At 38.7% G+C, this 26,914-nt stretch overlaps 1 protein-coding gene across 1 annotated transcript in view; it reads right to left on the bottom strand.

Annotated features, from left to right (window-relative positions):
- The window catches only part of il34 (interleukin 34), a 67,521-nt gene extending 41,137 nt beyond the window's left edge, over nucleotides 1–26,384 (bottom strand). Inside the window, exons 1-2 of the mRNA XM_008412570.3 lie at nucleotides 26,073–26,384; nucleotides 11,758–11,976 (exon numbers count right to left, since the gene is read on the bottom strand). Of these exons, the coding sequence (XP_008410792.1) occupies nucleotides 11,758–11,797 (40 nt within the window). The 5' untranslated portion in view covers nucleotides 11,798–11,976; nucleotides 26,073–26,384. The remainder of the gene's footprint in view (nucleotides 1–11,757; nucleotides 11,977–26,072) is intronic.
- Nucleotides 26,385–26,914: the final 530 nt, after the last annotated feature.

Below are 26,914 nucleotides of genomic sequence, written 5' to 3' on the forward strand. Positions count from 1 at the left end.
CAAATTTATCGGTTCTCCTCCGACTGACCAAAAATAACCTCTGTGATCTGATTAAACGTTTACTCAGGTTGAAAAGACGTGAAAAATAAGAAATATTCCTGATTCCGTCAACTTGTTGGTAAATTAAACGGTCGGTTTAAGTCCCAGCTGGAACACTCCAAAACTTATTTAGTTGCTTCTGCTACATTTTATTGTAATTTTGTTTTCCAGATGGAGATCAGTGGAGGTCCACTTTCTTCAAGAGGTCAGGTGAAGGGATTAAAGTTGTGCTTCATGACCTTTGACCCCGTCCCCCTGCTGCCCGATCTGTGACTCGTTAACTTCAAACAAAACAGAAATCTTCGACTTACAAAGGATTTAAACCTTGAATTTAAACCTTGAAGTAAAACAGATTTTTTTGTGATTTCTACATGAAAATACAAAAAGAAAAGAAAAAAGAAAAGTGTAAAAGCTGTTTTTCTGGAGGAGGAAGACAAAATACATGCCACAAACAACTTTTACACATACAGACTGAAATGTTATGATTCTCAGCTGGATTCAGATCTGGACTTTAACTAGGCCATTCTAACACATAACCAGTTGAGACCAAAGCGCCAAACTGAAGAGTTTCATCATCCAGTTTTCGGTAGAAAAAGAGAAAAAAACAAAAGAAAAATCATGCAAATGAAAATTATTGAGTTTGTTTTAATTTATTATGCGATTAATTGATTATTGTGACAGACCTAGTTTATACTACAAATTAAACCCAACTGCAACGATACTAGTGAGTCGATACGCAGACGAAGAACGATGATGCCACACAGCAGCGCTCCGTTTAAGGGATCAATAATGGCCGCCGCCGTTTATGGATCCATTTATACGTTTATTCAGCAACAGGAGGCGACAGCAGCAGCATCAGATCATGACAACGTGAATCAAGTTCAGAAAAAAGGAAACAACTAATGGCTTCTGTAGAGAAGTTGCTCCTTTAACTCACCTGTTGCTCCTGAACCAAAGTAAATGGAACAATGACCAGCACATATCTGAAATGTATTGATTGTGACCACAAAATGTAATGTTTGTTTCCAGGTTTTCAGTTGTCATTAGGAATCAAAGGCAGCTTTAAACGGGTGGGGTTCTTAGCCTCCACCTGTTAGACACATGTTCATTTAGAGAATGTGTCAAACTCAAGGCTCGGGGGCCAAATCCGGCCCGCCGTAGCTTTTTAAGTGGCCCTCTAGTTACATCAATAAGTCCGTCCATTTTATCACAAGTCTGCAAAATTAACATAAAACCAACAAACTTGTTCTGATTTTATTGCAGATTTTTCTCAAACATTGAGTTTAATTGACCTTACTTGATGTCAAGTTATAGTCCGTGAACGATACGGTGAGTAATAAGTCACATTTATCATCATACATTAGCGCAAATATAATAAAAATTCCTTACAAATATTTCTAAATTAGCGCCACAAAATCTGTGATTTTGATTACAAAACAAACAAAAACAATCACAGCTATTTATTGGTTCTTTAACAGTTTAATGAGTTTTAAATCAATTCATTCAGGCAGAACCGGCCCTTTAAGAACATTCAGATTTTTCATATTTCCCAAAATGAAAATGAGTTTGATACGCCTGATTTAAAGGGACTCAGTGTTTTGTATGTTTTGCAGTTTTCTTGAGGTTTGTTCCAGAAAACTGGATCAGAACTCTGTCAGATTTTCAAAGTTTTGGGTTTTTGTTTCGGATTCAAACCCCAGAGAACAAACTGACCTTCATGCCGTTTGTTCTCTAACGAACCTCTGAGTCCTTCACAGAACAGCTGGATTTATACGAGATCAAATTACAAACTGCTGCTCTCCATTTACTAATCACATGACATGTTGGTGGCCCTGGATCTTATTTCACGGTGGTGTGGGTCTTATTAAGAGGCTGAGTGGTGATGCTCTCCACAGAAATGCAGATGGCTATTGAGTTGATTTACTCTTCCAACGCCTGTCATTTTCCAGTCATGCCACACTCCAGAGCAGCTTTTAAAACCAGGGAAGTGGAGACTTGAACATGGCCAACGGTGAAGCTCTGCTCTCCATTTTGGGAAGGACAGTCGGGTTTAACCCCTCAGGCCTTAAAGGAACAGCTGCGTTTGTGCCGAGATCAACGGATCAAACAGACGTCAACGTAACGGAGCTAAATACAAATCCAAGGCATACGTTTTACTTTCATTTTATTTTGACAACCATATATTTTTTTCTTTCTCTTCACAATTATGCACTACTTTATGTTGGGTTATCGCATAAAACGGCAATAAAAAGCACAGAAGCTTGTGATCGCAACATGACGACGTGGAAAAGTTCAAGAAACAAATATCTGTCCAAGAAGGTAGTCAAGTGAAAAAGTGTTTGGTAAAAAGTTCCTCAGGTTCTGAGTAACTGATCAAATTATCAATCATTTAATATTTAAAAATTACATCATCAGAAGGACCAAAAAGTTCAGTTGAATTTTTTGTATTTTGTGGTTGAAAATTATAATAATTCATATAAACAAAAAAATAAACAAAATCAGGCAAATTAAATTTTTCTAAATCAGTTTCTTTCAATAAAAAAAAACAAATAAAACTGCAGGTATGTCTCTGTGTCTGGTGAAGTTTTAGTTAAAATGTGTTTGCTTTTCATTCAGTGGGTAGAAAATCCAGAAATAAAGTTTCTCAAGTAAAACTAGAAAGTACAGAATAGCAAAAATACTCTTAAAAGTACATCTAAAAAAAAAAACTTACTCAAGTAAACGTAAGTAGTTACTCTGCCAGTATCAGCTGCAGGCCTGATTCAAAGGTTTTTTTTTAAAAAAAGAAGCCATCTTGGATCCACTGCATTATTTTGGGCTGAAAACCTCGTTACATTTCACACACTGTGTATTTTACGAGTCTTGGACAATCAGAAGAAAACGCTGGTATTGGACTCGGCGCTGCAGCTGTTTCGGGTTTGGTTCCCTCTGATCTGCGCCGGTCCGTTCCAGGTACTGATCTCTTCTGGTTTCAGCCACTGATGCACATTTCTAGAAGTTTTTACTTATGCCTCTCAGAAGCAGGTCATCTATCTCACTGCCTTACAGAACAACATTGTAAAATTGGCGCTCGTTGCACATTTATAGCTGAGCATTACATCAGCACTCAGGCATTTCTTTATGCATAAAAAAAACAAACTATAAATTTACATTTCTCCACAAAACCTCCAGTATTTCACTGCAACTAGGCAGTGCAAACGCATTCCCAGCTCAGATGTCACAGCCAACATCTGACTCAAATATATATATATATACCACACGGCTGATGAGTGGCTGGGAGTGGAGGCTGGTGGAGGTTGACCTTTCAACCCTTATGATTTGGCTCGCCCCCAGTGGGAACGCTTCTCCTTACGTCAGTTTTTCCGAATATGCTCACATGTTTGTTGGGGGGAGATGAAAGCTTTACAAAAGTAAAACCGCAGGTAGCAAAGCGGAAAGCAAAGGTGATAAAACCATGAAATATTTCCCCACTTCATCTTTCCTGAGTAAACCTGCGAGGCAGAAACGGGACTGGACTTCACCCAATCAGAAATTTCTTTCAGAGGCGCTCATGCCCGAGTTCGTCGCAGGAAACGATTTAAATCTAACAGTTAAAGGACGCTTCGTGTCAAAAATGAAAAGTTAAACGTTAAGTTTACAGGGAGTTTCCTGACATCAGCAACCTTAAATGTGACGCTAAATTTATTAAAAACTTCCTGTCAGGAGGAATAAATGACGGCAGCGGATTGTTTTTCACCAACACACAATCAGCTTAGAGCAGAAAAACTAGCGATGGCGAAGTCGGTCCAAGCATTTTCCAAACAATCAGCGTTGCAGGCCTGTATGGCAAGCTGTTAGTATCAAAAATAATATGTATAGTAACACGTTCTTTTAATCTGTAAATAAGAGGATGAACTGTTTTTTTGGGGAGGGGAGGTTTCACGTTAACCATGTAGTGAATCACAACACAGGTTTGTCATTTTAAAGGTGACCTATGACTCTTTCATGAACAGGTTAGGATCAGTCTATGGACCTCACAAAACATGTTCATCACATTTTTTTAATTTTTAATTTTTTAACAAAATTATGCCTATATAACAACATTTTAGCCTGCTCAGCTTGCTGTTTTAGGGTGTCTTGTCCTGCTGGCCACACCCCCAACTTAACGTTTACACGTGAAAATGTCAGCAAACAGATGCGTAATTATACAACTGTACATTTTTGAAAAGCATTAGTAGAACCTCCTGCACAACCAACAAGAATTCAGCAAATGGTTTCTGGATGGTAAGTCAATAACAACACTCTTGTCTTTTCTCGCAGCCATTGTACAGAGCACACAGCAGTGAAACCAGCTGACGAAATGTGATGGAGCTCAGCTTGTGTTGCTAGGAGACGGGTGGAACTCTGCTGGGGTTGCTAGGAGACGGGTGGAACTCTGCTGGGGTTGCTAGGAGACGGGTGGAACTCTGCTGGTGTTGCTAGGTAACGGGGCAGTGCCTGCTGATTTGTGATATTACATTTGCAAGGTTTTTGAAACCAGACAATAAAAACATTAACCTGTTGACAAAAAATGGAGCTAAAATATTTGTAGGAAAAGTTGATTGATACCAAATGTTTTTTTTGTTGTTGTTTTTTTTAACTTTTTTAAAAATGTGGAAGGGCTGGTTGACCTTTGACGATCTCTGGAAACATTTAATGATATCTTTAAAATGATAGCAGCGCAAATGAAAATGAAAGTTTTGCTGCACAAACATTTAACATCAATTTAATTTAATATGAAGACGTTTAGGTTGGTCCAGTCATGCAAACTCCACACAGAAAGGGCCAGATTTAAATTCATGACAAAAATCTTGATGCAAAAACTAAAAATAATAAAAAAAAGGAAACATTCGACAAGCTAGTTAAGATATAAACTAAGGAATGAACCAATCAGAGACAATAATTTGACAAGATGAAGAAAATATCAGGTCCTAATATTTATGCCTAAAAATGTTTAAAAACGGGAAAATCTGGACCAACAAAGAAATCAAAGAAGATTGAACATGATCTCAACCACAATTAAAACCACTACAAAACAAAATCATAAAAATGTAAATAATCAAAATAATATGATTTATAAACCACAAAAAGTCTGAAAATAAAACATGGAAATAAAAGCCATGATCTACATGTAACCACAGACCAAACCGGGAGTTTGAGCCCAACGATCACCACAAATATTCAAATCAAATGACCAACGCGGAGCTTCAGGGCTCTTTGGAAATCCGCACCTCCGCCCTTTGAAAAACATGTTTTCTTTTTCTAAAAAACATTGGATCCATGTAAGAAAACAAACCAATTCCCCCCAGAGCGGCGAGATGGACGGAGAGATGAGGGCTTCATCTTCAGCAATCAGGGCGTTGCTCTGGGCTGTCATGTTGAGGAAGCAGATATGGATCACCAAACCGTTTGATCGCTGCTTCACAGAAAATGCTTCATTCATTTTTTTATTTTTTATTTTACACACTGGCTGCTTGTTTCAGATTTCATTCCTACCAAGTGATTCTGGTCTAGTTTCTAGTGCAAATATCTGATTTAACATGAAATAAAACTGACATACATGTAATTTTTCAGGAAGATATTAGAGCTTGTTTTTAGTCAATAATTCCTTAAAATTGCAGAAAAAAGCTGGTTTCATTGGCAGATTATTTCTCCATGTTATAAGTGAAATAATTCCCTGAGTTACTGGCACTTTTTCATCGACAAGGAATTATTGACTTAAAACAACCTCCATATCTTACTGAAAAGTTACTTATAAGTCAGTTTTGTCTTCACCTTTTGAAATCCAATTATTAATCGATCGGCTCTGTATTGATGCTAGAAAAGCAAAAATGGACGAACATTTCGTCCATTTTGAAGATTCATCTTCAAAATGTTAGAAGACTCATCTTTTGCTACAAATGTTTACTACAGGAGAGCTTCTTACGTAAGAAAGAAACTGAATTATTTGTTTATTTGGATGCTTTTGAAATTGATAAAGTAGTTTAATCAAATGTGATGATGTCACTATCAGATTCATCGATTAATAGTCGTTAGTTGCAATTCTAAAAAAATAAATTTTTATGCCTAAGCTGCACATGTGGAGGTGAATCTGTAGAAAATAAAAGTAGTTTAAATCAATTGACTTTATATTATATTAGTATAAGCTATATGAGGTGTGTATCGTCATATTAAGCTGAACATTCAGTGTGAAAATATCAAATCATTTTATTAAACTGTGATTTAGAACAAACTGTGCGAGGCGTCAAAACGCCAAACGAGTCAGGTAAAGTCCAACTTTCATTAAATCGTTTAAACTTTGAATGTTGTTTCAGCTGGACGGTCCAGCTGATGGCAAAAGGCCATCGTCTGTCTGTAGGGAAATTATTTATGCCAAATCTTTAAGCCTCAAATCTCCGCCTGGATATTTTTGCTTATTTTAATTGTACGAAGTTCTTTATATGATGCGCTGAGTAAATATCTTTGCCCATTTCTCCATAACAACTTTCCATATCTCGCAGTTATTTACAATTTACAGTACATTAAAACGACTTCATCAGATTAAAACAAATAAAAACATTCTTCCTGCAACGGCGGGAGTGAAATTAACCCGAAACTGACTGGAGAGCGCAACGTCTCCCTCTTCAGAAACCGTTGGAGTTTTTCAGAAAGCGCAAAGTGTCGCAGAGTTACGGTGCAGCAAGGTTGGCTTGTAAAATGTGTCGCCGCCGACGCATTCAGCTGAATATTAAGCTCCTTTTTTCTCCAATCAAATCAGAAACTGATTTCTTCCCTTTCCGGATTTCCTCCAGCAGCGCGGCGACACGCTTCGTTGGTTGATTTTATTTCCATTTCAAACAGACGTCTTGTTTAATCACAACAAAGCTCTCTACCTCCCACCTGCTTTAAATTACAAACACATCTAGATTTGAGACCATATGGGGAATTTGTATTGAATTTCATTCCTTTGTGCCCAACCTGATCCGACGCATTCCCAGCTCTGGCCTTAACCTGAGCTTAACTCACACCTTTACTCTATGAATGAAGACCAGGCTGTGGTCCCTGCAGGGCTTTCCTGTCTTCAACAGAAGTGGTCTTAAATGACATAAACAAATATCAAAAATGTAAAGAAAAAAATAAAATAAAACCAAAAAATGTTGGCATTTTCTCTTGAGTTACCTGATCTGACTCGGATATTCTTGTAAAATTGTAAATTTCACATAAATGCTTCTTTTCGTTTCATAACACGAAGAGACAAAATAAATATCTGCAGAGTTAAAGAGTGAGTCGATTAATTAATTAAAGGACTCAATGTGGGAATTTAAACGGCAAGGTTTGCCAGAAGGAAGCTTTTTTCACAAAGTCTCAAGAGAACCATATGGGCAGGCACGTGCAGAGGGGGGTGTCTGGGGGGGCTTGAGCACCTGCCCCTCTTGCTCCTTGCCCCCAAGTGCCCTTTTGGTCAAATTAATTTTTTTTTTTTGTATTATTACTTCCTAAGCCCTCTTCTGACACATGAAAACATGTGCTAAAATTCTTTGCTTTTTTGTTTCTTTTTTGTATAACATAATAAGCCCTCTGGTCACCTTGTTACCTTTGACCTTTTGCCCGTGACGCATGATGCAGTTGCCTCTCTCACAGTGAGATAAAGCGGCTAACTGGAGCTCAACGTAGTGAACGTTCCAGATTACAGAACAGTTTTTGGTGAATAAAAAAAAACGTTTTTGGTGAATAAAGTGGAGTAGACTTGCTACTTGTCAGATGACGGAAAACGTTGAACGTATCGTTTCTGCTTCAGCTCGGAGTCGCGGTTTAAGCAGAGAGGTAATGAAATACAACAGACACTGACAGGCCTCTGCGTCTGCCTTTCTCTGAAGAACTACTGAGGGGAGGAGACAGCCAGGTGAGGAGAAACTGTTCTTATCTATCGATTCAGTATTTTTATCATACAGACGTTAGGCTGTTGTTGTTGTGCTATTAGCCAGCTGCTAGCTAACGACTTTCCTAGCAAAGCTAGACAACTAAAAAGCTCCCCTGTACCTTTAATGATATCAGTCATTCTTTAGTATCGCTTATGCAATAAGGGCACATCACCCGTCCAAAACCGATCATCTCCATAATGGATATATGTCCAATCTTCTAATTTCCTTTGCTGCATAATGTACATTTCATTTATTCTGGCGTTAGATAAATGTATCTTGAACTAGAATAACACTTAAATAATTGTCCAACAAGGATATTCATTTAGAATTAAAAATAACTCACCCTGAATAACCATGATAGATATAATGAATGTAATAAAAGTTTGTCATAATGAAGGGGGAGAAAACTCAACCCAGACTTTAACTACGTTTTACGGAGTCCTCCAGGGGACATGGGGAATTTTTTTTCTTTTGTGTTCCCTCGCAAAAGGTTTTGCGTTCGCTCGCAATAATCTACTGATCAGTTCATGCGGCATAATTGATACTGTAAGCCATTCTTACGGCGGCCGCCGTACTTTCTGCTTTAATACAAGCTTATAAGGTTTTTCTATGGACTATTGAGTTATTATCGCGGGATAATCAGTCATCTGATTGTGTCTCTGTTGTGTTCGTGGTTCGTATGAAGTTAAATTTGTTTCCTAATTATTCAATGGAAAAAAAAAACTAACCTCAGTTAAGTAAAATAAAATTGTAATCAAAACTTTTGGAATTGTAATGATTTCTTTAAAAAAAAAAAAATACTGTTTAAAATACTTTTTAAAAAATTAAATAACTCATTTTTACCAAACATAAACATTTATTTGCACACATCATAAATCTTTTGTTGTGATTTTAGGTCCTGCTAAAGACGTCATGTGAGAATCACAAGCAAAACTTTGAGTCACAAACAAAAACTTAGAATATTAAGAAAAGATTTCTGACAAGCGCAAATAAGTTTGTTTTTGCAAAAAAGAAAGTTAACTTTATGAGACAAAAATGTGTGATTTACATTTTTTTAAAGTTTTTTTTAAGCAAAACTCAGTAGCTTTTCTCATGCTGACATTAACAATTAAATATTTGCCTTTCTTTCTTTTTTTTCTGCAGTTCCACATTAAAGTTTGATGCAGCTCTGCTTTCCTGAATGGACCGTCTTCATCTCCACTGTAGCAAACAGGCAGATATTTTTATAGATTACAGTCACTAAAAGGTTGCATTGTGTCCTTGTTTATATTTTTAATAGTGTAATTCTGTAAAGACAAAATATGTCTGGTGGTCTATATCTTGCTGAATTGCGGGTTTGAATATTGAAAAACTTTTCTATAACAAAATAGACCTGCAGAAAGAAATTACTAATATAATATCTTACATATGCATAGTGTTATGCTCTATATGGAGATGTTGTTAGCTTTGATTGTATATCTCACATTTCTGTAATTTATCATTGTTTATTAAACTCTGAAAGCTGAGAGGCTGTTAATATTCTGTCCTAGAAGGTGGTTAGATGGGCCTTTTTTTGTTGTTGAGCACCTGCTGCCCCTTTAATGGCCTCTGCACGGCCCTGCATATGGGTCAGTTATTTAACCTCATAATCGGGAATATTCTGCTCAATTTGGCTCCCCTGTGAGTAAAATCTCACACAAATGCTACAAAACAAGATAAAGAAACTAATTTCACGTCTGGTTCTGCAAACCAGCAGCAGGATAAAGATTTAGCCTAAAAAAACCAAACAAAAAAACCAAACAAGACCTGCGGCCTGCGGCTCAGCCTGGGAAGAGAGAGGAGGAAGAGAGAGCAGGGCAAGAAAACAGGATCGTCTCTGTTTGAGACATTTTTATATCCAAAAAGTAAAAGGTTTTAAAATGGGTCAGATGTTTTATTGCAAGTGCAAACATGTTATAAATTGGAGATTCTTCAAATAAGAAAGAAAAATTGTCCACATTATGTTTTTTTCCCCCAATTTAACCAACTACCTCCTTTTACAACAAACAAATCTATAAAACTGTTTAAACCTTAAAAAGATTAAAGTGATTATGTATTTTAAAATGGTTCCACTTGACTGCTTGTTGGTCTGAAAAACTCATTTGTAAGAGAACTTTGCATGATTTAAAACTGATCTGTCAGCTCCGTCTCACTCAATAAAGCAATAAGAAAGATGTGGCAAAGTCACAGAATGGAAATATGCTTTGCACCAGCTGCTAACCAGCTAGAAAAACTTTGACCAATTGCCAAAAGGAGAGCAACAGAGAAATGGAGTAAGAAAGTCATGTTTAATTGTCTCTGGACAAAACAAACTTAATCGTTTTCCTCCAAGTTTCAGGTCCCAGATTTGTAATTTGGGTTTTTCATGAAGCACCAGGGAGGAAAGGGCTTTTCTGGGGACATGAAATCCATCTTGCATTGATTAAAACGTAGAAAATTCAGTGGTATTTAATTACAAATATGAAAAAGTCAGTCATCAAAACGCCGGACGGCTTCAGTGGGAAAATCCAGTTTAAATCAGCATAAAAATGAAACAAAAACACAAACATTTGGAAAACGGCACCAAGTAAATACACTGGAAAAGCAGAGATCCAAGTATGGAGCCTTGTGGTACGCCTCCAGGAACGTCAGCAGACAAAGGCATAAAACTAACGGGGTCCAAACCATTAGAGGAAAAAACATCTGATATATGCATGACAACGAGGAATAACAGCGAACAGGAACCGCTTTTGGTTTTTGTGAAGTTATTTAAATGATACTGTGATGATAAATCATGCAGCTCTTACCGAGAAGAAGTCTATGTTGTGTTAAAGCTCAACATTCTGCATCAGTCCCTCCTTTTAGCTCACACTGAGGTCTGTTAGTACAAACTACATCGTTCATTTGGCTCCGCAAACAGCAGTCGCCTTCAAAATAAAAGCATTTTTAAACTAAAAGCTGATTTCTGTGCTGAAATAACACTTAATGTTGATTTTAACATCCCAAAAACAATTTTTTTCCCCCAACATTTAACTAATTTTCTCGTTACAAAAAAAAGAGAAAGAAATTCTTTCAACTTTAACCACAGATATTTTTATTTGTGTGACAATTTTCATCTGGTTTTACTCCAACTTTAAGGCTGTTAATGAACAGAGGCTGAGATTTTAGATGCTGTAGCTACTAAATGTTTCAATCTAGGTGCATCTTTTATATCATAGGCATCTGTTTAGAAAGCTAAAGTAGCCAAAGTCACTATTCCAAAGAGTTGTTCTTCTGAATTAGAGAAATAAGAGGTAAGATACTGACTGACTTGACTTATCCAACATAACCCCAAGCTCTCCCCTGAAGTCAGTAAAATTCTGGCTTGTTTGAGTAAAATCTGCTCAAACTGCGTCGTTGTTGTGATTTCCATAAGGATGAATGAATTAAAGTGAATAACGACTGTCCACTAAAAACCTCCGTTTCAATCACATTCAGGAAATCCAATCGTTTTTCTTAAAACAGCCAAATATCATCACCAAACGCTTTGATAACACAGGAGACCCGGACAAATCCTGCAGAATCCATCCAGTTTTGTTGTTTTGCAGTGACAAAAAGTTCCCGAAACGAGACGAAAACCTTCCAGAACTGAGACATTTCTGAACCGCAGGTGGTAAACTGAGCCCATGTGGACCTGATAATCCGTCACAGAGTCCTCACTTATCGCCGACATGTTTCAGGGAGCTTTCCTGCCGTCAGCAGATTGCGCTCAGATGGAGAATCAGCTTGAACATCAGCAAAAAGCGAGGCGTGCGTCTCTTACCCAAAAGGCCCCCCAGGAAGCACAGCGACGGTTGCACCATGCTGCTCGGCTTTCCCACGGTGCTTCAAACGCAGCACAAACACGACAGCGATGCCTGCAGCTCTCCGCTGTGCGGATGGACACGCATGGGGCGGCTGCCTGCCTCAGCTCTTCATGGCACCGCCGAGCCTCTCAGACCGACTGAGGCAGCTCACAGCTCCAGACTCTGCTGCCGATAGTCTGGAGGAGAAAGCAGAAGAGAGGAGAATCCAGCAAATGTCTGCAGGAGTCTGACCACGACCTAAACTGAGCTGCGGATAAACACGCGCCCTGTGGGTTTCCTTACATGTTTTTATTTAAAACTTGAAATGTTATCAAAAATGTTTATTGGATTTTTTTTTTTTACGCACAAGTGAAGAAAGAAAATTCAGATCTGAAACAAAACCAAATGTATGTGAAGATAAGAGTCTAAGCCTTTGGCAAAAAGTAATTACATAACCTTAATATTTTCCATTTACTTTACTTTATATTTCAAACCCTTTCAAATATCATGACATATTTTTAGATAACTATTTGTTTGAAAATGAGGTAGGCAGAAGTCTGAACTTATTGACTTTTTACGTCCATATGCATTACATTATTCTACACATTATTCTTTATTTTTAAAATATATTTTTATACATGTTATCAAGAAAATAAATGAGTCAAGAAAACATTCTGATTATTAACACTTTTTGAAGGGTAATTTTGCTTACAGAGATATTATAACACATTTCATTTATGGTTTCAGTTGTGTAATAAATATAAATATTATCCATCCATCCATTTTCTTTACACCCTTGTCCGTATATATATTATAAAACAGGTAAATCAAGTATGGCCTGCATGGTGGCCATTACAGTTCAGACCAGCAGGACAGGTGGTTGATGTAGATGGAGGCTTTTCATTTGAACACAGGGTAAAAACTGATGCGTTTATCTTTGAAAAGCATTAGTAGAGCCTCCTGCGCAACCAACAAGAATGCAGAAACAAGTGGTTTCTGGACGGTAAGTCAAAAGCAAAACACTTGTTTCTTACAGCAGCCATTGTACAACACATACAGCAGCAAAACCAGCTGACCAAACGTGCTGGAGCTCGTCATGGGTTGCTAGGTATCGGGCGGAACTCTGCTGGGGTTGCTAGGTTACGGGCGGAACTCTGCTGCAGTTGCCAGGTAACCGGTGGAACTCTGCTGGGGTTGCTAGGTAACGGTCAGTGCCTGCTGATTTGTGACGTTACATTCTGAAGGTTTTCAAGATAGAAAAAAAAACATGAACTAATTGCCACAAAATGGCTGTTTTTATTTTCTAATAACTTGGGGTGTTTTTAGAAGCAGTAGAAATCCAAATGGAACAACAAAAATGTGCAAAACGTGAATTTTGCATAATAGGTCCCCTTTAAGAAAGGTGAATGAGAAGTGAGTGTCACACTTCTCAGCTTCCCGAGGAATGTTTGCCCTCGATCAGCGGTCTTCAGGAACTTTACCGTTGTGGATCTGCTGTTGGGGTCATGAGAGTTTGGTCGTCTTCTTCACATGTGTTTTTCGGATCTGGAGAAAACCTGCGACCATGACCAGGATTCTTGTCTAACCAGAACAAGACCCGTGCATGCATTCTCGCCACAAAGTGGAGCGACTTGAGAGGACGGAGCATCCAAAACTGAAGCTGCCATCAAGGCAACTACAATATATTTAATTCATTATTTTAATGTTTGGTTAGAAATGGCAATAAATGCACATTCGTGTGGGTAAAGTTCATTTGTTTGGTTAAAACGCATCAAGATCTAAGGGGGAACTTATCTTTTGTTCCACATGCCACATTTTGCCCATGGGAATCATAAACTGGCACACCAAGTACTCTGCCCACCTCCGCCTTATTGATCACTTCCAAAGACTCGATTGGTGCTAGCGCTGCATGTGACTCAAAAATATTGTAATCACAGAATAAGTGTTTTAATAAAGTATATTATCCCAAAGGAATATTTGGAACAGCTACCATGTTTCACTGGCAGGATTGTTTTGAAAAATTACGCACCTCTAATTGTAACTACTTTTTGCATTAAAGAGGCCAAACTTTGGCCTCTGGCTGTAACGTTAACACCAGGAAACCGAGATCCTGCACGTGCAGGAAAGCCTTTTGTGTCTGAAGTGTTTATAATAATAAGTCTGGCTGGTGGAGCAGAGCTGCAGCCCAGAACTTAAACCGGAGACAGAAGCCAAACGGTGGATGAATTCAGGAGCGAAGAGCAACGAGCGGCCTGCTCAGATTCACAAAAATATCCGGGAGAGCTGATTGGATCAGACGGAGCCTCACGGCCCAGGAGGACAGCGACCCAAAACATTTTGGCAAACCGGTCCAGGAGCTTTCCAGAATCCAGTTTCATCACTCTCACTACACAAACACTAAATTTCACCGAGTATATTTGGTCTAGTTTCCAGTGCAAATGCCTTATTACACTTAAAATAAGACAAAACGAACTTAAAAGTAACTTTTCAGCTTTTATTAAGTCAACAATTCCTTAAAATTGATGAAAAAGTACATCAGCAGATTATTTCACTTACAACACAGGAAAAATGTCTTATTATATGTCTAATAATATGCTAACTTTTTAAGCAAGTATTGACTTAAAACAAACTCCAATGTGTTCCTGAAAAGTTTTTTGCAAGCTGTAATTGTAATAAGGTATTTGCACTAGAAACCAGATGAAATTTACTTGGCAAGATTTTGTGTTTTTGCAGAGCTGAAACAGAGTTTTACTTTGTAAAAACAAATAAACCAGCTGCTGGAAAAGCACCAATGTTGCTCAAGCAAAAGCTTAAAACAACTTATCTGTAATAAATCTATATTTAAATGTAACTCTTAAACCTGTCTTCGCCTATTTCTCTTCGCAAAATCAACTCAAAGCCAAAAAACCAAAAAACTCCGCGTTGTCCGGCTGTAACTCGATCACGCTTTGGTAACCAGGTGCAACTCCAACTCTCAGACTTTACGAGTCCAACGTAAGATTGTTTTGACTCAGAGACTCAAAAACAGACTTCCAGCAGCGTAAATGGCTGAAGACTCTGGCAGGCAGCGGGAAGCGAACCGACAGGAAAGTTCACACAGCCAAGGATTATCCGGAAGAGTCGAGAAATAACAAAAAAACTCCGGGAGCTGTAAAACTTCGATGGGAAAGTTTTTGATATGAAGTTACACATCAGTGAAGCATCGCCTGTCCTGTTCCTAACCGGTAGTTTTCTGCTCATGTGGTTCCGTTTATCACAGCTGTCAGGGTTATTCTGAGACATGAGCTCCGATTTGCTCGTTAGAGGGACTGAACAGATGCAGTGGCTCGTCGAGACTCTTGAACTTTTGGGTTTGTTTGAATCTGGAATGATGTAAAACTATGTTCTGCTCTGCATCTTTCATTGATTATGAATAAACTGAGCCTTGGCTTCGTAGCACAGGGTGGATCATCGTGGCGTACATGTTTGTGATTGCTTCAAATGTTTCACGCTGTGCGCAAGGAATCAATGTGATGCGCCACACACACGCACGGCGCACGCAGGAGACCGGCGCCGTCCGCAAAGGCCTCAAAGCCCAAGAGAAGAAAGAATTACAATAAATTACAAGCTGTGCATAAAAATAAATCAAAACAAAACAAAAACATTACATAACCAGGTGCAGAATATGGTTTCAATGGATTAAAATTGATCAAAATAATAATTTATGTTAAAAGAAACACCAGTGATGTTGTTTCAGCTGAACTCATTAGTTGCTCTTCAGGGCGGGCGACATGGACCGAGAATTTTACTGCAATTTTTTGAGGAACTAATGAGATGACCATAAAAAGTTATGAAAAAAAAAATACTCATGGCACAGCATTCATTGCCCCAAAAACACTAATAATGTTCTTGGAAAACGTTTCCATTTGAGTTACATCTTCCTCAGGACACCACTGACTTTATCATCATAACCTCACACAGAAACGGCATTTAATCACATTTTCAAATTTTCTGATATTTGTTGAGGCTCGTGCATCAGAGGAGAAAATAGTATCTTTATTAAACGTCATTAAATTTAATTTACTGAAACATTGATATCTGAAACGTCCATCATATCTGAAATTGTGTCTCTGTCTCTTTAAGAAGCTCCTGCTCTTTCTGAAACTCAGCCTCAAGCGATGGCTCCTCTTAACCCTTTAACAACGTTTTTACCAGAGGTAGCTGCTGTAATGAGCTCAGCTGGAGAGCATTTCCACCAGGTGTTTGCTAATTGCTGCTGGCTAGTCTGAAGGAGCTGAGTGGGGGAAGAGCTGCTCTGTGAGACAGAAGCTCGGAAACTGCAGCCTGAAGGCGGAGCGAAGTTCATCTGAATGGTTGCCATGGAGATTAAATCCATCCATCCATTTTCTTACACCCTTGTCCCTCAGTGGGGTCAGAAGGTGCTGGTGCCTCTCCAGCTAGCGTACCGGGCGAGAGGCAGGGTCACCCTGGACAGGTCGCCAGTCTATCACAGGGCAACACAGAGACACACAACCATGCACACACACACTCACACCTAGGGGCAATTTGGAGAGGCCAATTAACCTGAAAGTCATGTTTTTGGACTGTGGGAGGAAACCGGAGTACCTGGAGAAAACCCACCATGCACAGGGAGAACATGCAAACTCCACGCAGAAAGACCCGGGCCGGGAATCGAACCCAGAACCTTCTTGCTGCAAGGCAACAGCTCTACCAACTGCGCCACTGTGCAGCCCCTGGAGATTAAATCATTTCTCAAAAAAAAAAGATCAAGGCAAAACTCCAGGTTTGTTTTAGATGAGGGAATCACGTCATAAAAGTATATTTTATATAATACTGCCTTTAAATAAAGCAGAGCGGATCGAAGCAGAAGGTTTATTAATACATCTGGAGTCATTTTAGATGTTACAACCCTACAAATCGCAGATTTTCCGATTATTTAAAAGTCCTCTAAAATGTAATTTGTTTAGAGGACGAGCAGCAGGAGCCAAAGTCTGACCAGCATTTATTCAATTTAAAAATTAAGTTAATTCATAAATGGCCTAATGCATTTTACCATCAGTCACTGTGCTAAAAAAAAGTGAGACAGAGCTCCCAGAGGAGGATTTAGATGGACCTTTGAGGTTTGGAGGTCAAGTCCTGGTTTGTTTAACGGTGCGATTACCCGGCTAATTACCAGGCGAACGCTGCAGGAACGCTGCAAAAATCCTGCCGGAAAGGAAAATATCAAACGGTTTTATCACAAAAACAGACGCTTCCAGTTCATCAATCCTTCATCTTGTGCATAAGGGAAATAAAGGTTTTAATAAATGTCAGATTATGGAGTTTGGTGTCTTTTCTTAATGATTCTTGGATTTCAGGTGGAGAAAGTAGCTGGAATCGAACTGAAAACATTCCGAAAACCACTTCCCACTGAGCCGAATCCCCCGTCTACGCTCTTAAACCAGACGCTCTGAGTTAGCTGGACAACATGGCTCTGAAAAATAATTTGAAAAATCCATCTCAGACATGTTTTCCTGATTTACTCTGCTTTATTGTTGCATAAAAATCCAACACTGATATTATTGTGACTGCAGATAGTTTGTGAATGACTCATTACTTCATTGATGGCTAGCAGAGCCGTGGTCGGGATCAGCTGGACACTTTCAGCCTGGACACAAACCGACACGCGGGAGAAGATCTGCTCTCCATTAAGACACGACCTTCAGCAGTAATCCAGACTACAAAGGCCTTTCAGATGCAATTCTCCACAGAAAGTGAGGATTTGACTTATTGTTTGCTTTTATAAAAGCTGCACCAAAAAAAAAGTGGAGGTTTGGAAATCTGAGAAATCATCAATCAAACTTCAATCAACATTATTCATAATGTTTGTGCACACAAGCAACGAATTTGACTTTGGTTCCACTTTGGTCTCAGCGGAGACGATTTAAATATAAACATATAAGAAGAAGATAAGTATGGTATTGATCTGAGCTCTCGCTGCTGATCAGAGAGCCTGGAGGACAGAAACTGTCTGGGTTTTGCAAACAGCGCTCTGTGGCGCCGACATGAAGGTAAAAGTCAAAACAGCCTGTGTCCAGGGTGTGTGGGGTCTGCAGTGACGCTAGCTGCCTCTTTTGTGACCTTTGACCTGATTAAGTCCTGGATGGATGAAAACATAGGTTAGGGTTTTTAAGGTTAAGGTTCCTTCCCTGAGGAATCTCTGATTCCTCGTCTGCCAAACTGGGTGTGAAAACGCCCTGAGCTTATTTCTCCCTCTAAACCACCAGGAATACAAAGAGTCATAAGAAAAATCTTTACATAAAAATATCTTGGTGAATAATTGAACATTTGAGCCAGCTCTGACGAAAAGTTCACATTTTTGGTTTATGGAATATACATTTTTGACGCACTTCATGTATCTCCCAACGTCTGAAAGCATTTTGTTGCATAAAACCGTTCATAAATGAAACTGGTGGTATTCAGACATCACGGCCTCCAGCTCTGGCCAGCATCACCACGTTTCAACAGAAGGCAGACTCCAGAACGGTTTGGACCGTGACTGTGAGATCTCTGCGTCCCCGTTGTAATGTATAATCGCCTTCTCCTTTGTCACAGAGCAGATTCTCAGCCAAGCTGCAGGAAAACACGAGATCATAGAGATAAAAGCAAAAGTTTACAGATTCGGTCCAGTGTGAGTGTTTTTGTGGGTCTGCGTTGGTTTTGTCTTCTTCGATTCCATCCCATCCCCATTATGACGATGCTTCTAAACGCTGCGCTCTCTGGATTTTGTCAGGAAGATCACAGTTAATCTCCCACATCGCCCAGAAATGCCTCTGATGTCCTGATGGGAATCAGGTCTCTGAGAATTCAACCAGCAACATGTGTCATGAATTTACCCAACTAGCAGCATATCTGCTTATTAGCCATGCAGTTGGAAAAACGGTGTAATTATGTCACTGGGGATAAAACTAATCAGAAAATAAAACCAGTTTTAAACATTCCTCCATTTCTGCTTCAGATTTATGGGGAAGAATTACACAAATATTGACTAATTTGAATTATGACTCCGCCAAAATTTACCCTCTCCCGCTCTGTCATCGTCCCTTGATTTACATCTCAGGCTGAACATCTTTAGTCTCTGCAGCTGCACCTGACTGAGCAGCCAGCAAACTATAACTCAGAGAGTCCCTGCAGGGCGAAACGCCGTCGCTGCAGCAGGAGATCAACACGCCGCTGCGAAGGTCAGCAGCCGAACGCAAACCAAATGTTGGTTCATGAGGATGAACAGATCTGTGCAGCAGTTACAATTAAAGCAAACGTCCACGATGCAAACAAATGTGAATCAAAATATTATTTTTAATACGCAGTTGGTGCTCCACTAGGGCCATACGTAAAAAAAAATCTGAAATTTTTAGATTAATTTCAGAAGATTTATAGAGAAAAAAAGAAATTTTCTGAGCTTGAAAAGCCAAAAAATTGACAGAAAAAAATTAGAAATTTTAAGTTTTCCATCTAATTTTTCTAGAATATATATTTTTTTAATTTTGAAGTTCAAAAGTAAAAAGTTTATGACAAAAAACTCAGAAATGTTGACATTAGTATCAATTTTTACAGAAAAAAGATTAAAATTTTTGAGTTCAAAAAGTCAAAACGTTGTGGGAAATAACTCAAATGTAACTCAAATGTCCACGCTTTTCTAGAAATAAACATGTTCAGAGTTTGAAAAGTCAAAAATTTGCAAGAAAGAAAAATCTGAAATTTTGAGATTGACATCAGATTTTCTAGAAAAACAAGTACATTTTTTAGCTCAAAAAGTTGGAACATTTGCAAGAAAAACACAAAATGTGTTAAGAATCTTACAAATTTCCTACAAAAGCCTTCCTAGAAATGTTTTAACTTTTGAAAAAGAAATGTTTTCTCTAGAATAAGTCTGAGATTAGTCTCAAAATTTCTGAAATTTTTTCTCGCAAATATTAAACTTTTTGAGCTCAGAAATTGAATCAAATTTTATTTTAGAAAATTTCTGAGAATAATCTCAAAATTTCTCCTTTTTGTGGAAATGTACTCCTTTTCTTTTATCAAATTCAAATTCAAAAATACTTTTTAAATGATTAGCTTAATTAATTAATAATTAATTTTATTACTCTACTACTAAGATGCTTCTATTCCAGTCAGAAATTGTTGTAAACTCTTTATGAATTGTGGATATGGCAAAAAATAGAAATTTATTCACCCAAAAATTGTGTTTGTCATTTGCTATGATCGATTTAAAAACACGCTGCATGTTGGCCTCTATTCTGTAACTCCACTGGAGGGTCAGAGGTCACCACACAGTCGGTTGTTAAACCACCATGTGGTGACAGTTTGCTTGTTATGAGACAGATAATCTGTGAAAACATCGATCTCCTCCACTTTCTCCCTTGGCTGCTGAAGAAACGCACTGATCAAAACCAACCAATCAGAGCCAGAAGGCGGGTCTTAGCGCTGCCAATCAAGCTGATTTGTTTGGCAGGGGAAGGGTGTGAGCAGCGTGTACACTTGCAGGATTGACGATGTTTCTGATTGTGAGTGGTGCATTTCTGTAGTTTTCACTGGGAGAAATGAAAGACGGCAGAGGAGTTTGATTTCTTCACAGATTATTTGACTCAAACCAAACCGTCACAGCAAGGCGGCAGGTTCAACAAACATGCGAAAAACATATTTGTCTTACAAAAGTTGCATACTGCAGCTTTAATTCAATAAAAAACACTTTTCTCCTGACAGCGTTTGGCTCGTCTACATGGTATTTTACCGTTCCAGTAGAAAAGAGTCCAACTTGTGAAAATACAGAATCCTCCTTTACAAATGTTGTCAGATTAATGTGTTGCAAAGAGAAATCGCTCTCAATCATGACCACTAACCAGACTAGCACACTTATGTCATTAAAAGTGAGATTTAGGTGAATTTATCTGAGCCTGTGTGTTGGATTTTACCCCTTCAAGAGAAAATCCCAGGTGAATTTACAGTCATGAATCCCATTTGATGCTTTTACAATCACAAATCTTTCCAACTTGGAAACAGAACGGTTGAGATAAACCACCAAATTCAGCCCCATAAAGAGCGTCGACATCCGACTGCATCTTTATTCCAACGGACGAAGCCCCAAAACCAACATATCAAATATTTTATTGCTTCTGAAAAATGCCAGCAATCCGTTCCACTGCACCGGGAGCAAAGCAACGAATCCCTGCAATGGTTTTGATGGAAAATCCCAAAACTATGTGGGGAAAAAAATCACCGGATTAGAGGCAGAAGCATAAAAACGTGTCTCCCAGACAGGATTTCTGGTGTGAAAACAGGGATTCACTACTCAGCTGAAAAGTGAGCTACAACTTCCAAACTGCTTTGTGTTGCATCATATTGTTTCATTTGGTTTTAACTTATTAACTCAGATGTAAGCAGTGTTGCGCAACTTCACCAGGAAACACATTAAACATGAGCAGGCTGGCAATCAGTCAGTCGTTTTTTAACTGCATCAAATTTGCAATCAATGTCATCTTTTCTTAAAATAATTGCGTTTTAACCCTTGTAGGCCAAGGTCTAAATGGCCATTCCGCCGCGCAGTCTCTCTTCTCAGTGCGTCAGAGCTACTACTAACACTACACACCCCACAAACTCTAAATAACATACTTACTGTATAAAAAACCTATCGAAACACTTAGTAAAATCCACAGCATCAATTCTCCCTAGTCTCTTGCCATATCCAACCCCCCCTTGTTTGTCCCCACGTGTCTCCGTTCTACCTAGCAACAGACCGTCAACACATTTTCATTGGTTGTGTCGAAATGTGGTACAGTTAGACCCCAACACAGTAAGGCGGAAATGATCGATCATATTCCTGGCTTTATTTTCAAGTAAATAACCACAAAAGCAATATAAAAACACCACTTTTATAAAGTTTGAAGTCCGTGCTGTCCACCAGAGGTGAAATGAACACTCGGTATACCGTCTGTGTTATTACGAAGCCTTATAAATGTGTCACATGCTTGCCCGCTCCACAGCGGGCTTCGTCCTGGTAATTAACAAGAATAAGTAATTACATAAATTATGACGCAATACTTAGTTACCACAGGTCTGGACTGGATCGGCGCCATTTTAACAGGCAAGTGCAGCGCAATGCACAGCGGACCCATGGCTTCCAGACCAACAAAAAGATATTCGCTCTTCACCAACGTGTGAGAGGAAGATACATGAACAGCATCAGGATGGAGATTTTCCTGAGCGATGGAGAAGGAAAGTCAGACGACGTGAACAAGCTGCCTCCGATGTCCCACTACGACGTAGTTCACTACTTAGTGAACACAAAGACACAAGATGGAGGAGCTGCCAAAAACAAAACAACAAAACGATAATGAAATAGATTTTATAAAGAGGAGCGCCACCTACAGACGGTAAAAGACAATGATTTAAAGCATTAAAACAGAGGTTTTAACCTAAATAAGCAGCCATTTTGCTACATTTGACACCAAAAAGCAGCAGGAATTACAGAGCTGCTGTGTGATTCCTAAGAAACGGAGCTGCAGGAACTCAGACAGACAGTCCTGGGAAACGTCTGCGCCTGTGCAAAGTGTTGCTAAAGCCGTCAGAAACCTTTGCTTTCATGCAGCAGCACACGAGGAATGCAGCTTCCACACACCTGGAGAAACTGAAAGCGCTGCACCCGTGACCCCGCCGTGACCTTTCAGGACCAGGAAGGCCGAAGCAACCCTCAGTCAGTTTAAACAAACATCTCTAAAGTATCGTTTCTGGGTAAATGGAAAGTCTAGTTTCATTTCACTTTTGTTTTTTAATCTTGTCCTAATGCAAATACTGTATTTGAGTCAGAAACCTAAAAATATTTTAAAGTATTGAGAACTTTTTTAATCATGTTACATTTAGATATATTGTGTGTTGATGTAACAAGAAAACCGACTCACCTCACAGCAACAAAACCTGCCTGATGGGATAAATTAAGTTGATTGATTTAACGTCAACTTCCTTCCTTTAGCCACATTAAAATTAAAATCTTACTTGTGTTAGAAATCCAGCTGCTGAATAATGACAGAACCACACTCAGAAAGTGCTGAGTCACTGGTTGCCATGGTGATTTCTCCCTCATTTTCTTTTTTTAGAAAGCAGGTGAAAGGTGAATCCCACAGACCCACACAGAAAAAGACAAGAATTGAAAGCCTTAAATAAAATGTAACTGTGAAAACTGTTTGTTATATTAAAAATATTCCTTGTATGCGAGTGGGAGGAGCTTCTGGAAGCAACATTTCTACATTTTTATGAGTCTCCTGTGTTTACTGTGGGAGATACGAGGGATTAAAGAGCGCTAAAGACGGTAGGGAGGAAGTAAGAGGTCACCTGGACTCAAGGTGTTTTAGTGTTCACCCTCTGAACTCTGGCTGATTTAAATCCAAACTGCAAGTCACTCAGCACTGGGTGAAAACACAGAAATATTTATATTGTGATGTATAAATGATAGATGTAGAAATGAAAATGTTCTGTTTGACGTCACATTTGGCCCATTGGAGGTGGAACAAAAAGAAAAGACGAGTTGCATCAATATAGTCAAATTTTGAGATTTTTTTTAATATTAAAAAATCTCTTTTTGAAAAGTCAAACATTTGCTACGGTGAAATTTAAAAGTTTTGAGATCTCAAAAATTATTGAGGAAACAAACATGGAATTTTCTGAATTTCTAAAGTCAAAAATGTTCAACTTTAGAAATTTTCTTTGAGTTTAAGACGCTGAAAATGTGCGACTTTTCATGTTGAGAAATTTCCACCATTTTTCTAGAAAATTTCTGAGTTTAATCTAAAAATTTCTGAATCTTATTCTGGCACATTTTCAACTTTACAAAATCAAAAAATTCATTGATGTTTCCAGAAGGATTTTGATTATAATTCCAAAATTTCTGATTTTTTCTAGAATTTTTTTTTTTAATTTTCAAACTCAGAAACTTCCATGTTTTTTGAGAAAATCTCTGAAATTTTTTGCAGAATTTACTCTTTTAAAAAAAAATCTACAGTAGTCATAACACACTGTTGTAGTTCTGTGGTAGAAAGAGAAAATAAATAAATTTTGAACAGTTTTCTGTAACACTTTATTTGAAGGGGTGTGAATAAGACTGACATAACACCTGTCATAAACATGAAGGAGTCTTTATAAATGTTTATGACAGTTGTCATGAAGTGTCATTCGGTAAAAAATGACACTTTTAATGCAAAGTTGCTCTAAAAGTTGCACTGAAAGTCCATTAAAAATGCCAACTTTGCATTAAATTATCATAATTTACAAAATCATGCAAAGTTGGCACTTTTAATGGACTTTTAATGCAACTTTTAGAGCAACTTTGCATTAAAAGTGTCATTATTTACTGACTGACACTTCATGACAACAGTCATAAACATTCATAAAGACTCCTTCGTGTTCATGACAGGTGTTATGTCATGTTTATGACGGCGTCATGTCAGTCTTATTCACACCCCTTCAAATAAAATGTTACCAGTTTTCTTTATTCAAGTAAACAGCAACTTCCTGAGAGCCGTTTAAAATCTGAACATTTTTTCTCCTGGAAAGTCCTGAGAAGTGGGTTGGTTCTCTTTATTCCCATGACAGAAAACATTTCATTGTCATTACCACACATGATTTTGATGCATTTTTTTGTTGTTTGGGTTTTTCCACCCTCACAATAGAGGTGAAAACCGAAGTGACTCCTAGAAAAGCTGCAGCAGGCTGAGCAGTGAACCAAATACGTCGAGACGAGAAGAGAAACCGCCTTCAGATGCAGCACAGGTTGAATTTTTACCCTCTGGTTTCTGCAGCCCAGACGGTTCTGATGCATCACCCCCCCCGCCCCCCCCTGGTCACAGCGACCGCAGGACGCCCACAGTCTGAACCTCACCAAACCTCATCTTAATCCTAAAACTACTGACGCCGCCCAAAACGTTAGCATGCACACATATATGTATATAAAACCCCAAACCTCAGGCTGGTTCTGAAATACAGCAGCAAACAGGAGGAGGAGGCGAAACACGCGGGTCGAGACTGACTCACTGCATCGCTCGCTCCGTTTTATGTTTGCACGTTTTGGTCCAGAATGCTATAATCAAATCCCAAAACAAAACGTTCAATGTGCTGAGGAATGCAGAGCGTGTGAATCAGAGGAGAAAAATGTCAAAGAACATTAAATGAACATTTATCTGCTGAAAGAATCACATTTTTTCATGAAATCACTTTACATTTTCCATGCAGAAATCAATTGAGGCATCATTATTGACAACACTGTTCATTTTTATGTGATGAAGCTCATATTTCTTTAAGAAACTAAAAGGAAATCAGCTTTAAAAGCTCTTGATGAAAGAGACGAAAGCACAAAAACTTCTGCAGATCAGAGATGCATCATCAGGCTGGAACTAAAATCCTGCTACCTTTGAATTTTTCAGATTCAACAACAAACAAATTGTGTTTCTGTGTTTTCTGCTGGATCTTAAAGACAAATATTTGATTTCCTCTCTGAATAAGTTTTTCCAAACATAATTTGCTTTATTTTAAGCCAGATTGAAACCCATGTGAACATCTGCAAGGATTTACATAAATATGAAGCTTTAAGGTTATTAATATATAAGAAGGAAACGAGTATTTTTATTATATCTTGATTTATAAGTTGCAAGACTGTTAATATGAACATGTAGGCAAGAAAACGGATGTTAGGACTTCAATGCATAGAAATACTCAATGCATCTCCTAGACTTGTTCTGCTGTTTCTGTGCTTTCAAATAAACAAATAAATGGAATAAAAAAGAAAAAATGTGTCAACAAACATCAATAAAAACAATAACTGAGTCAAAGACCCAACTAGACTCACATTAAAGTCAGAAGAATGAGGTAAAAAGATGTTCGTGCAGAAGTTCTGGGTGCAGCGCAAACTCTGTCCCTGTTTCCATATTTATTATCTGATGTGATTATCTAAATGATTCCAGGGGAGCAGAGGCGCACCGCTTCCACCTCTCCACTCCGCAGCCGAACCATGAGCAGACCTGGCTGTGACCCGGATCTGCAGCCCTAATAAAGAGTCACAAATGTCAACAGCCAAACCTGCGCAACGTCTGACGCAAACCGGGAGGAACGCACGTTTCGCGCACCTTGACGAAAGTGAAAGTGTTACACCGCTGCGCACTTTCAGATAGAAAAGCCCCTCAGCTCAGCGGGGTGTCCGAGTTTAACAGTCTGAGCTAGAAACGGTCTCACCTTAAAACCTGAGCGCTGTGACCGTGGGAACTGCCCTTACCTTTCAGAACCCGCCCAGAATGTCCCAGAAAAGCCGCAGCAGGTAAACACGCAAGAGGCTCGACTGTCCCGCTGCGCTCCGGGGATGCGTAAAGTCTCTGCGCGCTCAGACGCGTTGGCCCTGTTGATCTCCTGTCATCTAAGCGGATCGATAAGAATCCATTCACAGAGCTGTGCGTAAAAATCGGCGTGGGAAGGTCATTTTCGGTTCAGTCCACGCGTGGAGCGCCGCGATCTGTGGCTGTACGTTCCGCCAAGTGCGCAACAGGGAGCCTGCAGCTTCTTCCAATCACTTCACACCTAAATACTGGCTGGATTTCAAAATAAAAGCACGTCTGCGCACACCTCCAACCCCCTGGCAGAGCAGCCGACTTCCTCTTTTCCAAAGCAAAAGCACAAGGAGGCAGCAGCGCCGCAAACCTGTCAGCGGGTTTTATCATTAGATCAATGAAAATAATGAATGAATTACTTCCCCTATAAATATCTCATTGGAACTCGGGAGGAGGTTGTTTCAGGAAGATTTTAACTCAAATCTTGATTTATTTGCTGCAACCTGCTCGTTTTCCTGAGACAGAAACTTTTTAAATTCTTTTCTTTTGCTTTAATTCGGTTTTTAATATTTTTTATTTCTTGTCACTTTGCTGCTGTTTCACTGAAATTTCCCCATTTTCGAAAAAGAAGAAAAAGATAGGATATTTCTTCTTCTTTTACTATAATTAACTGAACCTCCTTCAATGTTTTAGGATCAATTGGAATATGATTGAATTTAAATTGTTTTTCTTGTAAAGTGTCTTGAGATGACATTTATTATGAATTGGTGCTACATAAATAAACTGAATTGAA

This window comes from Poecilia reticulata, chromosome 6 (assembly GCF_904066995.2).
Source record: "Poecilia reticulata chromosome 6, P_reticulata-male-v2, whole genome shotgun sequence".
Classification (NCBI taxonomy): domain Eukaryota; kingdom Metazoa; phylum Chordata; class Actinopteri; order Cyprinodontiformes; family Poeciliidae; genus Poecilia; species Poecilia reticulata.